The following is a 17,974-nucleotide window of genomic DNA, read 5'->3' as shown; positions in this document are numbered from 1 at the left end:
CAGAGCCCGACCCCTCCAGCCCTACCCTCCTGTCAGGGAGCTGGAGAGTGACAAGATCCCCCCGAGCCTCCTTTCCTCCAGGCTGAGCCCCCCCAGCTCCCTCAGCCGCTCCTCACTGGACTTGTGCTCCAGACCCTTCACCCGCTCCCCTGCCCCTCTCCAGACCTCCTTTAGCCACATTTCAAAGCCGAGAGGGGACACCACAGACACTTCAGGGATAACACCCACACTCTCCCAGCCGTGCCGAGCTCAGGGTCCCCGCCCCGCCCCGGCGGAGGGGCGGCGGTGCCGGGGCGGGCGGGCCGGGCCGCCCCCGCGGGGCGGCGCGGGGAGATGATGCCGGCGGATGATGTCAGCGGCGGGCGGGCGCTCAGCCATGGTGTGAGGGCAGGGACTGAGCCGGCCCGGCCCGGCCCGGCTCGGCGGCGGCAGCAGCACCATGTCGGGGCCGAGCGCCGTGTCGGACCCGCAGCACCCGGCGCGGCTGCTGCGGGCGCTCAGCTCGTTCCGGGAGGAGACGCGGTTCTGCGACGCGCACCTGGTGCTGGAGGGCGAGGAGATCCCGGTGCAGAAGAACATCCTGGCGGCCGCCAGCCCCTACATCAGGTACGGCCGGGCCGGGCCGGGCCCGCGGCCGCTCGGAGCGGGGCAGAGCCGGGGTTACATAAGGAGGCTGGGCAGGACGGAGCAGCCCGGGAAGGCCGGCGGGGGCTCTGCGGACCCTGCGGCGCCTCGGCCCGGAGTTGGCCCGAGCGCCCCGGGAGGGCGTGGAGTGTCCCCCTGTGGGGACATTCAAACCCTCCTGGACGCGTTCCTGCTCCAGGTGACCCTGCCTGGGCAGCGGGGTTGGACTGGGATCATCTCCAGAGGTCCCTTCCAACCCTAACAGCCCTGTGTTTCTGTGGGAGCAGCAGCTGGGCCGGCTCCTTCCCTCCTTCCCTCCTTCCCTCCCTCAGGCCGGTGCCGCCGGGCTCCTCCGCAGGAGCCGCCGTGTTCTCGGCATCAGACCGCTGCTTTTTCCAGGTCCCAGAGGCTCTGTCACCCACCGGGGAAAAAAATCCCCCCCCCAGCACCTGAATTGCTGCCAAGTGCCTGCCGTGAACAAGCGACCCATAAAGAACGAGCTGTGCGGATGGTCGGGGAGGTGTCCGAGGGGCAGCATCCCAGGGGATGCCCTGAGGAGCTGGGCCGAGTCAGCACTTTAGCATCATTTTTTTTTTTATCCTTAACGCCTTTTAGCAAGACAGGGTGCTAGGTGGTGGTTATGTGTCCTGAAGTACATCGGCTTTTAAATTAAAAAAAAAAACAAACAACAAAAAAACCCGGGTTTGTCTCCCCATCGCTCGTGCCCCTACAACATCCAAGAACATCCCTCGGAAATTGCGAGAGGGACAAAGCCCGGCCGTGCCAGGATCGCTGGCAGCTCTTGGCAGCGGGAGTCACCAGCATGTGCTGTCAGAACTGTGCCACTTGACAGCGAGTGCTGGGGAGGACGAGCTGCATTAGCACAGTCATGGTTTCTGAGTTCTGAGCTTCTCCTGGGCTGCGTGTCCAGGGAAACCCAGATCCTGGGAAGTCCTGCTGCAGCCACTGGCAGCAGTTTGAACCCTGTCACGCTCACTGCTGACAAGTCCAGTCACATCAGGTAAAGAGAATATACCTGCCACGAGATGTTTGTGATGCATATCTGCGTGTCAGAAAGGGTAAACAAAATGCACGAGTGGTTAATTTTGAAGGGTTTTTGTTTTTAAGTCCTCTCATTTGCAGGTAATAAAGACATAAATTTTGTCTTCATGTGTAAAGTAGGAGCAGACCTTTAGTACCAGCTAAACACAGGATTATCATAAATCTTCAGCAGACTATTTGTAATGGTTGGGCATTTCTTCCAGGTGCTGCTTCCTGTGAAGTTGTCATAAAATCTGCATTTTTGCCCTAGGTGAGGATGGGGATTCCTTATGCTACTCTCTAAAAAAAAAAAAGCAACTTTCTGCAGTGTCATATTATGATCTGCTTTTAGGCAGTATGGTATTTTGGGTGACCATCGTAGTACAACTTCAACGTTCACAAATACAAAAATAAACTAAAAGTAAATAGAATAGGAAGCTGGTAAATAACTTCTAAATGGTGCTAACTGTGGACAGACTGTGGACAGTTCTCTGCATCAACTGAGCTGGCAGAGCTGAGGTATAAAATGAAATAAAATTCACAGAGAAGGAAGATCAGCAAGAATTTGAAAAAAAAAAGAAATAGCGGAGCCTGTGTACTAACAATAATTTTTGGTCAGTGCTTGTTTTGAGAAGCAGGTTTGGAAGACTGTAGTGGAAGGGAAATCAAAGATGTGAAATTGAAATGAACCTTGACTGAATACTCTTCAAAAGGCCTGAATGCTTTTTAGGTCGTTGGCCATCATGTTTTAGATGACCATATGCCTGACATTAAGTTTCAGAAGAGCTGCTGTAGGTGGTAAGAGGTCGTGTCCTTGGGAAATCTGCTGTTCTACTGTTACAGCAGGATGAATTTACAGGAAATGTGCTTTTTTTTTTTTACTGTGAAAAAAAATGCTTAATGAAAAGTTTTTGTAAATTGTTCTGTGGGGAAATAGCTCTTCACAGAAGTACTGCATTTTGTTGATCTCTGGAAAATGTACTGGGGAAACAGGAGTTAACTGTGTGCGAGGAATAAGAGCGCCAGACACAACTACATTAGCAACAAAACTTGTAGTCATTAGAGCTGTGGTTTTTTTAAACTCAGAATTCTTCAGGTTCAAATCCCATGAAGGAACTCATTAACTATGTGTGAAAGTAGGTTACATGCATTAATATATAAATATGATTAAGTGTGGGGTGGTTTGTGTTTTTTTTTTTTTTTTTAAAGCTAACTCATGTCTTCTCCTCGGGCTTTCAAGATGTAAAGAACCAAAAATACACGGACCTAGTTCTTGTAGGGCACATTAGGAAACACATTTGTATTACTTACCTTTGCAGAGCCTAATTTTTACCTGCTGCCTGTCTCCTTTTTATCACTCCAGGATCTCTCTCTTAGTCCAGCTGCTCTTCACATTGGGTAGAATTGGTCAGGTAGGTTGCCAATGTTGGAGCATTGTGTTTCTAGCCAAGGGTAATGTTTCAGTGGCTCTTTTTGGAGATAAAATTAATCTCCACCTTGTACCTAGTCTATACAAGTCCCATTTATTTTGAGTGTTGGTTTTGCAAAGAAAATCTGTTTAGGTTTCTATGTAAAGAGTTATTGCAGGAGACTCAAGAATTTCCTGCCCTTGTATTTTAAGGGTAGCAGATTCCAAAGTGTGCTCTGGTACCACAGGCTGTTACAGACTCCAAATGCCAATTGATTCAGGTTGCTCTCATTTGAAAAACTCCAATACAAAGCTCAGAAAAATCCATTAACTAATTTCAGAGGTAAAAATTGGGAGAAAAGTGAGTGGTTATATGAAACTTGTAAGTGAAGCAGTGGGAAGTATGAGTTGATGTTTTGTGTTTTCAGTGTCTGGCTGTGTCATTATGTGCTGTGGCTGTGGGCAAGTTGGTGGGCGAGTTCAGAAACTGTAAGGTTTGCATGAGTGCTTAGTTTAGGGTGTGAGTAGGAAAATAAGTAGGACCTTGTGAGGGGGTGGTTGGGTGTGAGCAGACTCTGTGCATGCTGAAGGATTTGTGCAGCCACAGAGAGAGGAGCGTTACCTGTTTTTTGGTTTTGCATGGAAGCTGTTTGGCTGACTGGTTATGAGTAGGACACTTGTAAATTACAGTGATGTGTTTTCCCTCTAGTTATTTGGCAACTGGATTATCCATGCAGCTCAGAGATGGCAGCTTCAGTGGGAAGGGGCCACAGAAACACATGGAATGTTGCTGGTGTCGTGAGTCCCATCTGCCTGTCTGGTCCTTAGGGTGGCTTCTGCAAGTACAGAAAAATAATAAATGCCTGTTTAATTTTTAAATGTTCAGTCTGTGGGACCAGGTAGACTTTTAATTTTTGTGGTGGTTTGATTCTTGAGGTCTTGCCTCAGCTGCCCAATGCCAAATGGCTCGTAGCCCTCCAAGGGCAGTGAAGTCTGGAGTGGTTGTGTGAATTCCTACAGAACTGCCTTACATATACAGGTTTATCTAATCCCTCTTTGTGCCCCTGGAGCAAATCCTGTCATTTGCAAAACACAGAAGTCTTCCTGCATATCTCTAACATCTTGTGGTATATTCCTGAGCCTGAGAAAAGCAGGGTTCCTCAGGAGCAAAGTGCCATAGGACAAAGCGTGGTTTGGCTCAAAGTGATGTGCATCCCAGAGAAGTTAAATTGGAGCCAGGTCAGCTCTCAGTTTTCTCTTCTGGAACAAGTCAGCCAGAAGCCTGCACTTCTTTTGTAGCACTCTTTGTCCTGGCACTTGCCCTAATGTAGATCCAGCTCTATTGCCTTGGCTTAATTTATTTAGTTTGAGAGCCCGGTGTAAATTACAGTGGCGTAAGAGGGCTTTTACCAGAACAAACCATGCTTGCACTGGTAAGTTTGGCCTAAGTTGTAGCATATATCCGCCAACCTTTTATAGGATAGACTTGGTCCAAGTATTCCTGGTATCCTCAGCAGTAGCAGCAGATGTTCCCATCCCAACAGATCTGTCACTGTCTGGCATGACTCGTTCCTGGCCAGCTGAAACTTGCAACTCTTAATATTTTGCTCGCTTACTGTCTGCCTGCCTGGATCACAGGGAGCATGTGGGAGCTACCTGAACAAAGAGGATATTTAAGCTCATATTCTTAGACAAACTTAGTGTTGTTAAGCAGGGATTGTGCTGCTCTGTTAGGAATTAAATTAGGACGTTTTTGTTACCTCAGCGAGTTTGGTCTTTGATTTTCACGCATCTGCGTGAACAGATTACAGATGGCTGTTTGTGTTCTATACTGTTCCCCAAGGCTTTTCAAACTCAGTAATGGACCAGTAATCATATTTTCATCTTTCTCGAGATGAGCATAATGTAGCTAAAGGAGAATGTAAATGCAAGGTTAAGTTCACGTTATTTTCCATGCACTTGTAAATAGCTGTAAATTGTAAATGGATTATGGTCAGAAATAACCCTACAGCATTTGCATCTTCTCACTTGTGCTGTTCAACCTTCTGACATCTCTAAAACATTACAGGCCTTGTGAGACTCTGCATAGCCTCAAAATCATAACCTCTTTGCCAATGCCAAAATAGATTTCCATGGAGATGTGGTGGGACGTGCCCCCATCACTGAACTCCTGCCCTTTCCTCTGTGTGCTGGCACTTGGAGCATTTGGAATTGTCCTGAAGGCATCCTGCTGAGACACCATCCCTGTGTGAGTGTGTTTGGGAGCATCCCTGAGTGCTGGTGTGAGAAGTGGGACGGGGCAGTTCTTGTTACACCTGTTGGACAATAAATATTATAGAGCAAGGTCAACTGGAAGCCAGTGCACGCCAGTAGCTTCTGCTGCCGACTTCCTGGTAGCTGTTTTGTTTTTATTGACGTCTATAGAGACCTTTTATGGTGTTTTAAAACTTTTGTTTCAATCTGGGACAGGTACTGAAGTCAGGAACACAAACAGCAGCTGGAGCTGGGAGGTGTTTGGTTGTCAGGACCCAGTGCTCCCAAATCCTGGTTTAGCTGAATCGCTCTGTGCTTGTGCCAGGGCTGGTTCCCTCTTCACTGGGTGTGCAGGGTAATGTTGTGGTGACTGCACTCTCAAGGAGGGCTTTAAAGCCATGTTGTCTTCAAGGTTGCTTAAGAGAAGTTTGTTTCTGGCAGTCTCCTGGGAGCTTTGCAGCTTGACCTGTCAGTAGGAAGTCAGGAACAGATCAGGCCAGAATTTGCTTCCAGACTTTCAAAGCTGTTTTTCAAATTAGGCATAGTTTTGGTTTGGTTTTGATTTTTAAAAAATTGAACTGCAATGCTACCTATTATGTTTTAGTGATAACTGAGTTGTAAAGTCTCTGTAACTTTGAGAGGCAATAAATCAAAATAGTTGCCTTGGCCAGAAACTGTCTGCCTGGCACAAGCCAGAAGTGCCTACACACGTGTTATGTTTGGATAAGCAGTTGAGGGGCAACAGTGATAAAGGTGTGTTAAAAGTTTATGGTTTCAAAAAGGGATTTAGAAGTCACTATACCAGGCTTGAGTGGGGAGTTGGTTATTTTATTCCTGCTCCAACAAGCCCCTAAAGATGGCCTGAAGGGAGGAAGCCATAAGGCTATTACCCAGCCCCAAATAGTAAAAAAAAAAATACAGTTGGGCTGCTGCTACACGTCAGGCAAAGGGAGAACTGGGAATGAGAGCACCTTGTTTACCCAGGAGAACTTGAGATGAAATTTCTCGTCCTTTCTTTGTATCCGTGTGCCTGATGTAAGAGGCGAGTTGGGATGGAAGGTGTGGCAGGATGGAGCTGCTTGGGATGTCTGGGTAATTCATACTCTGTAGCTTGCCTTTACACCTGCATTAATTGCCTTGTTTGGCAGAACTTTTATTATTAAAAGAATAGTTTTTTATTAGTATTTTTCCTTGCTTGGTTTAAAATGTGTTTTATGGCTCTGAAGTTGCCGATGCGTCTGGAGTTGATGAGTCTGAACTGCTTGATTTGCCTTTTGATTTTTTTTTTTGGTGGGTCTTTTTTCTTTGAGCCTGTTTTGTTTGTTTTGGTCTCATCTGCAGTTACAAAAGGAACTTCTTCCTGGTGTAGACCGACAAAAAACCAAAAAATAACCAAGGGTTTGAATGGATTTGTTTCTTCACACTCTCTTCAGGCTCTTATTCTGTATATTGTACAGAGCTTTTTCTCTGTCCTGGTGCTGAGTGCCAGTGTAGTGTTACCTGTGCACAGAGGAGTCTCCAGTCCTGTCTTTGTCTCCTGTGTTTTATCTTTTCCCCTGCTTAATATTTCCAAGAAAACAAAATAAATCACTGTTATGGACAGTTTGCTTGTTGCCTATCAAGGAAATATCTTCTTAATACCATGTGGTTGGTGGCTGGTTTATGTCCTCAGGGTGTTGGTTTACATCCCCTGAACAATGTAGGCTGCCTGGTGCAGCTCTTGTTTATGGACACAGTTCATACTCTGCATTGGAGACTCCTGTGCTGGTGAAATCCTGGTTCCTTTTTCCTCTTGGCTGTGTCATCACATTCTGTGATAGTCTTGTAGATCCGTGTTTTCCAGCTCTCAGCGTATCCAGAGTTCAGGTGCCTCCCTCATTTGGATTCCAAACATCTTCCAGCTGTCCCACAATACTACTCATGCACTTCTAATTTTGTCCATTTGACTTCATACTTATCAGCAATTATGGAAATCTTCCTCTGATGTGGTGCTAATTTCTCCCATGTGCTGTAAGGATGAGTGAGATATAAAAACCTGGCTAATACAAGTTTCCTCAGCAGGTTCACTGGTGTTCTTTCAAAAAATGATATTAGTAAGTCACAGGAATGTTTGGGTTAGCATTGCATTTCTTATATGTTTAATTATAAGCTTAACAGCGTGGGTATGGTCCTGCACTTGTTTCTTCTAAAAAGCATTTTTAACAAGTTGAAAAGCAGAGTTAATTTGAAAGAAGATGTGTTTTCAAGTAAGACACTGTTCATTTCTCGGTTTAAAACTGTGTTCAGGAAATGTCTTCCTTTGTTATTCCAAGGAAGTCCTGCCTAAGAGGTGTAAAACACTGCTGGAAATCATCAGTTCGGTGAATGGGCTCGAGTGTCATGTGGAGCAGAAAAATGCCATCAGTATGATACAGGTTTAGTTCAGGAGGGGCTCTGATGAGTGATCCATGTGAACCCAGCCTGCTGCACACAGAGGAACAGGGATTAGATGGTTTTTTCCCACCTTTTAAAAACGAAGGGAAAAAAACCCCCAAGCCCACCTTTCTAAATCCAGTGGCAGGTGTTTCTAACACAGGAAGGTACCTCTTAGATGAACAGCCACTGCTGAACCAGATCTGCTCAACCACGTGCACAGGTGAGCCTGAGCTGTGCTTTGTGCTGTGACATGAGCCGTGGGTGCCCAGCAGCTCATCTGTGTTGCTCGTGTTTGACTGGTTTGTGAGCTCAGCTGGTGCAGTGGCTTGGTTTTTTTCCAGCTTGGCTAAAGAAAGCCAAAGTGAAATGAAAAGGCAGGTCCTTGGTGCTGCTGAGAAGCTCCCAGAGTCCGTTCCTGGGCACTGTTTGTCGGGTGTGTGTTCTGTCTACTTAGGGCTAACTCACATGTTTAGGCAAGACAGGCTGGTTGAGGGTAGATTTCCAATTTAGATTACAATCTAACTCTGGATGAGCTCAGTGTAATCAGAGTAATTTCAGATTTTCAGGGTAAACAAGCTCTTCACTGAGGAAAGCCCATGAGCCCTGTACATGTCCCCTGTACTGCTACTGCTGAAGTAATTGCCTTGTTCCCTTTCTTATGGAGAGGAGGGGAAGCCACATTTTTGCCTGACTTAACCTAATTTTTTCATCTATTGGAAAGTTTATTCCTGGTTTTTGTTTCTCTTCAAGCAAAGCAACTTCTGCAGGTTTTTGTGCTGAGCTGTTAGGTGGATTACTTTGCCTTGAGATGTGATGTTGCAGTTACAGATTATCTTAAGGAGAGAGACACGTAGGACAGACACAGAAGAGGCATAGCCAAAATCCTCTGAGAGCTGGCACCCTTTGCAGGGTGTGGTGAAGACTGGCTTTTATGTGTGGTGCTAAAGGCCAGGGTGCGACCTCAAAGGAAACCTTCTGATTTGGTTGTAAAATATCTTTTTGGAGGATGGCAAGTGGGTGGAGTGAACTGCTGTATCATGTTTTTATGTCTGACCTGTTTAATAATGTCATTATTAAGGGGGGTTTTTTGCACGTAGAGAGACCAGCTTTCATGGGAGAAAATATTGCAAGGAGAAAGGCAGACAAATGGAAAACTTCACCATTAAAATGGTCAGTTCTGAGCAGGACTTAATTAGATTTAACATGGAAAGCTTATACTTGAAAGACTTAAACCTACACAAGGAAGCTCAGACCAGGAGGAGACTGAATTGACCTTCTGTTTGCATCAAAAGCAGATTTTTTTAAGTTTTCTCCTTACTGATGCAAAATCTCCAAGTACTCACTTGCCATTTTGGGGACTGAGTCATCCTTGTGAGTGTGTTTTAGGTTGGGTGCATGTCTCTGCTGGAAGCATTTGTTGGAGGTACAACTTCATTTTAGAACGCTAATGCTCTCTAGAGAAGGCCAAAACACTGGTGCAGGTAAAGGATATATCATCAAACCCCAATTTTATTACTCGTTGCTTTGGAAGGATGGCTCTGCTACTTCACTACTGAGGTTTGGTGGTGTGGCAATACTGGCAAGGCTTGTGCAGACTAGCCCTTACGGTTAATCTGGAGCAAAATCATTAATTTGGCAAGACAACTGCTTTCCAAAAGCCGAGTGTCTCCCTGGGCTCCTGCAGTCTGGTTCCTGACACCCTGCTCTGGCTGTGGAAGTAGGTCAGGGAACTGCCTTCGCGGCGCGGTGACGTGAGAGCAGGTAAAAGTTCTGTGTTGCAAAGCGTCAAACCCAAAGTGTCTGTCTCTTGTTTCCCAGATTTTTAGGTTGCTGCTCACTGTAAATATAAACCTGCTGGAGGTGGCTGTGGTCTGGAGCACTCTCACAGGCACAGTCTTTGCAGGCAGGTGTTTGCTTTACCTGTTTAGGTACCAATATACCAGCGCTCTAAGATTAAAGCATTCCAAGGGTTGTGCTGTTGTTCTCTTTATAACTCAGGCCACCACTGTAAAAACACACCAGTTACCTTTTCTTAACAGTTCACAGATAAGGAAGAGATTTTAAAGATAAAAATATTCCCAGAGAATTACGTCTGACTCAGGAAAACAAGCACTATTGGTGGCAGCTGAGTTCTTTGTTTGAATTTTCATTTTGTTTGCTGTTAAGTCTGGCTGGATTTTTAAAAAATTATTTTTTAAAAAATTATTATTCCCCTCCTGTAAAATTTCATCTGTAAAATGTAAGAAAACCAAGTTTTCAGACACATGGACTCTTTTTTCAATGTGCTTGTCATTCATCTTAACTGTCCCACTGTCTGGTGCTGTCACAGGGATTTGGCTATAGGGTTGAAAGGATGATTGTGTTTTTCTTTGTTTTACTCTTTTAAAATGACAGTAAGTTGGAAGAGCCACCTGAATTTTAACAAGAACTGTGGACAGTCTTAATTTACCTGTTGGTTTGCTTTTTGTTTGTTTGTGGGGGGTTTTTATTACTGTTTGAATTTGTTTTATGCAATTAGATGTGAATTGTTACTCTGGCAATATCAACATCTGTCCTTAAGCCCTATTTTAATTTTGAGAATTCACCTTGTTTATATTGCTTACAAATACAGAAGAGATACTGGAATTTTTTTCCTCGTTCTGCCTTATGTAGTTTCACTTGAGATGACTCATTAGGATTGTATTCCTTAAGTGATGTGGAACAGCAGATTCTAAATTTGTCACACAGACAACATCAAAACACAACATCAACCCAGTTGTTCTGATGCCACCTGCCCAAGGTGTTATGTTTGCCAAACAGTTTTCCTGAGGAGGTACAAGAGTTTGGGGTAGATGTTGAGCATTTATAGAACACTGTTTATGTTACTGGAAGCAATTTCAGCTTATGGTGATGATTTAATTAAAAAATGGAAAATATTGGTTTAGAGCATGTATGGAGCCAAGCTGTTCAAAATTAAATTACTTGATAGAACAGGATGGAGAAGTTGCCATATTTTATTTCCCCCAGCTCTGTGTGTGTTTCAGTTGTGCTCCACTCCCAGCTCAAGGGTTTTCTGGTTGGCTGGGGGGGTTATTTCCTTCTAAATCTTGATGTTCTGGTCTTCCATCTGAATTAAGGAAGACTGAGGCAGCCTTTTCTGCTGTGGTTTGGCAGCTTGGAGTGCTTTTAAAGTAATTAGGAGTGTTGTCCACAGTAGGAAGCTGTTACATGCATGTGTCAGAAGCAGCTGTGCTGCAGCTGGGCCCATCTCTGCACCTTGGGTTGCTGATTGCCACTTCCAGCTTTCAGCCACACAAATCACAGGCTGAGTAAATCACCCTGAGGAAGAGTGTGGTGGAAAGCAAGCATCCTCCTCCTGGGATGCTGACAGATTGGGAAGCCTCTGCTTAAGCATATCTAGTAACTTATTTTCTGAAGTGGAATTTGATAGAGGACCAGGGTTAAATGTTTCTCCATGTGCCCACTCTCTGAACTGGGAGCAAACATGGTTTGAAATGTTCTTGTTCTGTCTGTGTGTGTTATGACAAGGGTGCCCAGGCCTCAGTTTGCTGGTGAGATGTGGGTGCAGGTCACAGCTGGTGCTGGGTGATGCAAGAGGAGACAGAGCTCCTTGCCCTCCGATTCCATACCTCCTACTCTTCTCTCCTCATTCAGCTTTCTTTCCTTTAGACTCACAGTTTTCTTTCTTACACTTTTCCAGCCCCAAACCTGGTTATAATATGCCCTTGCCTCATGTTTTCCCTCCCCTCTTCCCAACAGGCAGTTGCTGTCCTGCAGTGCGTGATGTGAATGACAAGGAGCACCTCCAGCTGCCTTTGGGAATGGCTCCCATGTCATAGCTCAGAAGTATTTGTACCAAAATAAATAACCTTGTAGCTTATTAGCCAACAAATTAAAGTCATGTGACAGATGGATAACTATTGCTTCCCATGACACATGATAGGAGCAAAACTTAGTCTGAACTGGGATGCATTTGCATAAGGTGAATGTTTGCCTCCATGCGAGTGTCTGTAGCTGAAATAGTTTGATTTGTTTTCAAGGTTATTTTCCTCCTTTGACTTTGTGTTTTGGCCCTGCATCAGGGGCTGGGCCCTTTCTTTTCAGATTACCAACTATTGATGCCTGAAAAAATACCCAGTAATTAGAACATCTAGCCTGATAAGACCCAAAAACTCTGAACAACACTTTCTTGTTACCAGGAAGCGTCAGTGTAAAGTCCACGCAATGAGGTGATTTAGCTTGGGTGTGTGCAGGTGATGCTAAGATGAAAGATAAATAGCACTAGTCCTTTCCCTAATCTCCCTATTAGTGCTGGCATCAACATGTTTATTATATGCCTTGGGCCTGTTTTAAGCCCCACAGTGTGTTGGACTGTCCAGGTTCTGGGTAGATACTGCTCTGTGTTTGACCATACCAGCTACTCACAGGTACCTGACACATGTGAGATCCAGGTGCCATCCAAGTGCCTCCCTTTTCTGCTGAAGGAAGCCACGTGCTGCAAACCTTGATATATTTTATGTTAAGTGAAAAGAAAAACCAATTTCATCCCAGGAAACAAGATACAGCTTTCGTTACAAACCAGGAAACCTAAAACTCGCGTGTAAATGGAGGTGGTAGCAGTAGTAAAATTGAAGTAGTTTGAATAGATTTGAAAACATGTGTGAAAAAGCCTTTTACTCTGTGTTGGAATTGAAAAGGCCTCTTAGCCTGTGTTATATGCTCTGTAATTCCTTTGGAGTTTGTAGTCAGGAAAAGTGCACATTCCACATGGGCAAGGATGGCTCGAGCTGAGGTACATGTTGATCGTGTTGCTGGAGATGTATATTTGGGTTAGAAATTTTCAACTGACAAGTTGTAAATCAGTGTCTGCTATTGCAGCATGTGCTTTAGTGGGAGTCACCTAATTTTCCTAATCTCCTTCCAAGTGTTAGGAAATAAACAATTTCCTAATCCATACCATGTTGTTGTTGTTATTTGTATTGTAACTTTTGCTGTACAAACACTGAGAGGAGCCGAGCCCTGCTGTGAGGTGAGAGATGTGAAGACAAGACCACAGACATGATTAAGTAAAGGGCTAAAATTACCATCCTTATTCACACTTAAAAATAGCTCCTTACAGACTAAGGTTTTATTTGATGTGAGTCGTAGCTTATTTTGTGAGAAACTAATTTGTTCTGATATGAGTAAGTAAAGCAGAATCTGCCTTGAGCTAAGTCCTATTTATGTATTAGTGTGAACATGGATAGCAGAACACTGACAAACTGGTCACTTCCAGCTTAGCAAAGCCACAGCTTTTCACATTAAGAAACTAATTCTACCTAAGAATATATTCAAATGAATGTAGAAATGCTTTTAAGGCTTTTGTGTGCTGGGATTTACATATAGACATATATAAATATACACAGAAGTAATAAAACAAGTTTTCTGGTCTTTATATAATGTATTCTTCATTGCCTAAAGTGTGGAAAAGAAACATTCAGAATGATCTTTTATTAGCTCTCGTGGCTGTTTGCACCAGACTGGTGGACACTGCTCACTTTTGAATGCTTCAAGTTATCTTTCCTGGAAAAAGTGTTTGCACAAACAGCTGATGGAAAGCAAAGTGTCTGCTGTGTTGTTATTATTAGTTCCCCATCTTTTTCCCCAGTCCCTCTCCTTGCTATTCGAAGGCACATCACAGTGCTCCTGGTATTTTTAAAGGAATTGCTCACAAGTGAGGTGTCCACTGATGCAGATGAATATTTAAAGCTCTGCTGAGCAGCACATGGGCTGTTTCCTGCAACTATGAGCACATGGCTTGCTTACAGCCAGGCATAGCATTAGGCTGATAACATCATAAACTACACAAAATGGTAATGCAGTCCAAATATTTTTGCTGCCAGTGATTATTCTGATCACATCTCCTTACTCTAATTATTTCTTTCTTGGTAAAATGTTTGGGGGTTTTTGTTTTGTTTTGGGTTTTTTTCCACCTTTAGCAAAGCAAATTCTTGTGTTTCATCTGTCAGCAGAGCTGCTATTCTGTTGGAAGGTCTGAGTGAAGTTTTTGAATGCTTGTGATGAATGAGCTGGGATAAAAAATACTTTGGCTCTTTGATGCCCTGGGTGGTTTGCACATTTGGAAATGTGATGAGCAATATCAGAGACCAGACCTACATCCTTTCCATGCTGATTCAAGGGACAGTTTTCACATCACACTGGAAGGTTTTAACATCCCTGCTCTAGCTCAGGTGACCCACAGCTAGTGTTTGGTTCTTCAGAAACAAATGCGACAGTGCCCAGATTTTTGAGCTTTTCTCTTTTTCTTGTCTCCTCTCTTAGAACAAAATTGAATTACAATCCTCCAAAGGATGATGGCTCAACGTACAAGATTGAACTTGAAGGGATATCTGTTGATATCATGAAAGAGATACTAGATTACATCTTCAGCGGGCAGGTATGGTATTAAAAAGAACTAGACAGCAGCTGGACTGTTTGTCAAAATAACTTGGGGTTTAACATTGTCCTGAAAGATAAACCTGCTGAGGTTTAAAGCTTTGTGATGGAACTTCTGCAAAGTGGGGCTGTGCATGTGAAGTAGAGGCAGTAAGCTCTGTAGTTGTCTCTGCTCTTCTCGTGCAGCCGGGGAGGACTTTAAAATTTAGAGTCAGTGTCAAATGCTTGTATTAAAATTGGTGGCCGCCTTCAATAACCTGCCTTAAAGCATGCAGTCTGTGTCAGGTGTGAAAGAGAACTGGTTTGGTGGTAGCTGTAGAGATTGAGACCCCATCACTGGCCATTACAGTACATCAGGTGTCCTCCCTCAGTGCCCTTCGTGCCCAGCTGTCTGGCCTCTCGTTGCTGCCACTGTGCCCCTTCAGATCTGTGTGCCAGGAGCTTTAGCAGGAATTAAAGTTGGTGTGTCCAGTTTATTTGGAACCAGACTGACATTGCTGAACGAGTTTTAATTTTCAGCAGAAAAAGAAAAGGCAGATGTGGCTTGAAATTCTTTTCTGGACATGCATTTTTAAAAACATTATTTATGTATTGCAGCAAAACTCATTTTAGGCTCCCAGATGAGATGAACAATTTTATGGTTGGTTTCTTCAGGCGCAAAATTCTGCTCGACACCTTCTGCCAAGCAAATGCCTTTCCATCCCTGTGTTCATTTATAAAGGGGTAGCAGTCATATCAGTTTCTCCTAATTTTTACACTGGCATTAATGCTCCATTTTTCAGCCACTGAGATTGAGGGTAATGAATGCGGGCATGTCATGGAACAAATGAGTGATAGTAGCTATAACTTCTAAATTAATTCTTGCAGATCAGGCTAAATGAAGAAACTATCCAAGATGTGGTACAGGCAGCTGATCTCCTGCTGCTTACAGACTTAAAAACTCTCTGCTGTGAGTTTTTAGAAGGTTGCATAGCTGCTGAGAACTGTATTGGTATTCGGGACTTTGCACTGCACTATTGTTTGCATCATGTTCACTACCTTGCCTCAGAGTATCTGGAAACTCACTTTCGAGATGTCAGCAGCACAGAGGAATTCTTGGAACTGACTCCTCAAAAACTGAAAGAAGTGCTGTCGATGGAAAAGCTCAATGTTGGAAACGAAAGATACGTCTTTGAAGCGGTGATTAGGTGGATTTCTCATGATTCAGATTCCAGAAAGGTCAGGACATCCAAATGTTTGTATTTTCAATGTGGTGCAGATTGGAGTGTTTATTCTAATCAGTGGGAACTTGAAATAGAACTGTTTCTTTTGGGACTAATCTTGCACTTATGGAATTAATTGAATTTTGCCTGGAATGCAGACCATGAGATTGCAGTAAAAGGGTGAAAGCGCTGTGGGTGATACATCATTTGCTGCCTTTATTATTTGATAGGCAATGAGAAATAAAGTACCATTTTGGCATTTGATGATATAATCTTGTTTTCATGGAGAGAAAGCAAGTAGCATGTTTATGGAGAAATCCTGTGGACTCGATGCATTTTCTTAGTAACATTGTGCTGTATAGTTTATCACTTCCAAATATCAAAACCTCTTAAGTATTTGACAAATACAGAAGCATCTGTACTTACGGATGCCTCAGCGCTGTCCTGTAAAAGTTGGGTGATTCCCTGGCATCCCTGTCTCTCCTCAGGTTCACATGAAGGATGTCATGTCAGCAGTGTGGGTGTCGGGCCTGGACGCGGCGTATTTGCGGGAGCAGATGATGAGCGAGCCGCTGGTGCGGGAGATCGTCAAGGAGTGCAACAACATCCCGCTGACCCCCCCCCAGCAGGGAGAGGCCATGCTGGCCTCCTTCAAGCCCCGGGGCTACTCCGAGTGCATCGTGACTGTTGGGGGGGAGGAACGAGTGTAAGTGTAAGCAGGGCTCACAGCTGGTGCCTGGAGTTCAGGGCAGTCTGAAAACAGCTTGGAGAGAGCACGTGCACCTGCTACCCTGTCGTTTAAGTTTGGTTTAGGTTGGTCAGATGCACCTGAAATACCTCTGGGAATGATTCCGCAATAAATAGTTATTTTGTTTCTGACATTCAACATGTAGTAAACTAAGGGTAGGATGTGTTGTTTGCTCAGCACAGAACGTTGGAGAAGCACCTTTCTGAAGGTCTGAAAAGCATCTATAACAAAACTTAAATGCAGCCAACGTGTGCTTTTAATGTTTTGTTTATGATAGCCATGGTTCAAAAAAAACAAGTCATTAGTGGTGCATCTGAGCTGCCAGATGAAAATTTCTGTTCTGCACAATAATCCCTTTCTCTTTTTGAGTACCCCCTGCAGCAGGGGGGAAGGTTCTGTCCTGTTTAAATAAATTTAGCCTTTAGATGTTAGCTCTTTATAGAAGTGTAGTAAACCACTCAGATAACATTTTGCATTTTGTGAATCACTTTACTCAAACATTACTAATACACTTTGTGAGTTATTTTTAGCTGTTCAAAGTTCTTAAGAAAGAGTACAGGAAGGTACAGTAGGAATGAAGTGCAGCTGCTTTTTGTCTCCAGTCTGTACAAACTCAATTTACATGTTTGGTTTGTGGGTCTTCTCCTTACCAGGGCAATGCCACACGTGATGAATACACATGAAAACGTGAACAAACAAATTTTGGACACAAGGTGTTAACAGTGAACTTGTAAAACTCTGTCTTGTCTTTCTGTTTCTGTTTGTTCCCTCCCCACCCTGTGTTCAGATCACGGAAACCAACCTCAGTGATGCGGTGTATGTGTCCTCTTTATGATCCCAATAGACAGCTCTGGATTGAACTTGCTCCTATGAGTATTCCAAGGATCAATCATGGAGTATTGTCAGCAGGTAAAGGGGAACTTTGTATTTTTAAAGTCAATATTATGAAAACGTACCAGTGCCTCAAAATCTGAGATACAGCTTATAATAATATATTTTCTTTAAGATTGACTGCACTGGGGTTATTTTATGCTTCCCCTTTGTCTGCCCAAAACTGTACTTGAATCTGTGAAAATCCCTGTCATCCGAGTGTCTTAAAATCACTATTCCCGCAACGTTTTGTGGGAATCTGCTACATCTGTCTCTCCAGGAGTATTTCATGTTTTAAGTAAATTCTAGTTGCTGCATCACTGAACATGTTGAACAGTATCTGCAGGGGTAGACTGGAGTCAGATATAAGTATGTGCTTTGCCTTCTCCAGTCCAGTCTGACCTGTGACTGGTGTGAATCTCTCAGTGAATTCCAGGATACAGCTCACCAGTCACGTTGTCTTGCTCAGTGTACAGGTGTGGGTCCTGTTCTTAAGATCATGTTACATTTTGTTTTACAGAGGGATTTTTATTTGTGCTTGGTGGTCAGGATGAAAACAAGGGAACGCTAAGCTCTGGAGAGAAATATGATCCAGACACCAATTCATGGAGTTCCTTACCACCAATGCATGAGGCAAGATCTCTATCTAACTGTTGGGATTTAAGTTTTTACTTTGGCAAAATGTTCCTTTTCTTCTGCAAAATTTTATTCTGAATCTTCAGTCGCATCTTACACATTCGAAATCATGCTGCAGACTGACTTCCTTTTATATCCTGTTGTTGTTCTTGTGGTCTGATGCTGACTGCTGGATCTGGAAAAACTAAACAGTTGGTGAAGAGCTAACTGTAAGATGAACTACAAAATTTCAGGAGTTTCATAATGCATCAGTCATATAGTGTACTTAATGTTCTGCGTGTACTGGCCTTCTAAAACAAGAGAACTCTGAGATGGACAAAGGGATCGGACTGTGCAGAAAAC

The 17,974-nt window shown here is 43.9% G+C and overlaps 1 protein-coding gene across 3 annotated transcripts in view; it reads left to right on the top strand.

Moving 5' to 3' along the window:
* Positions 1-373: 373 nt before the first annotated feature.
* The window catches only part of GAN (gigaxonin), a 40,918-nt gene continuing 23,317 nt past the window's right edge, over positions 374-17,974 (top strand). For all 3 annotated transcript variants that reach the window (XR_007906943.1, XR_007906942.1, XM_051801750.1), the window contains exons 1-6: positions 374-606; positions 14,063-14,177; positions 15,044-15,394; positions 15,867-16,084; positions 16,914-17,035; positions 17,517-17,629. Coding sequence is in view for 1 of the 3 variants with exons in the window: in XM_051801750.1 (XP_051657710.1) it covers positions 440-606; positions 14,063-14,177; positions 15,044-15,394; positions 15,867-16,084; positions 16,914-17,035; positions 17,517-17,629 (1,086 nt within the window). In the remaining 2 variants the exon portion in view is untranslated. The remainder of the gene's footprint in view (positions 607-14,062; positions 14,178-15,043; positions 15,395-15,866; positions 16,085-16,913; positions 17,036-17,516; positions 17,630-17,974) is intronic.

This window comes from Manacus candei, unplaced genomic scaffold (genome assembly GCF_025592945.1).
Source record: "Manacus candei isolate 608988 ecotype Guabito, Panama unplaced genomic scaffold, ASM2559294v1 h1tg000053l, whole genome shotgun sequence".
NCBI classification, from domain to species: Eukaryota; Metazoa; Chordata; class Aves; order Passeriformes; family Pipridae; genus Manacus; species Manacus candei.
This window is presented reverse-complemented; position numbering and strand designations above follow the sequence as displayed.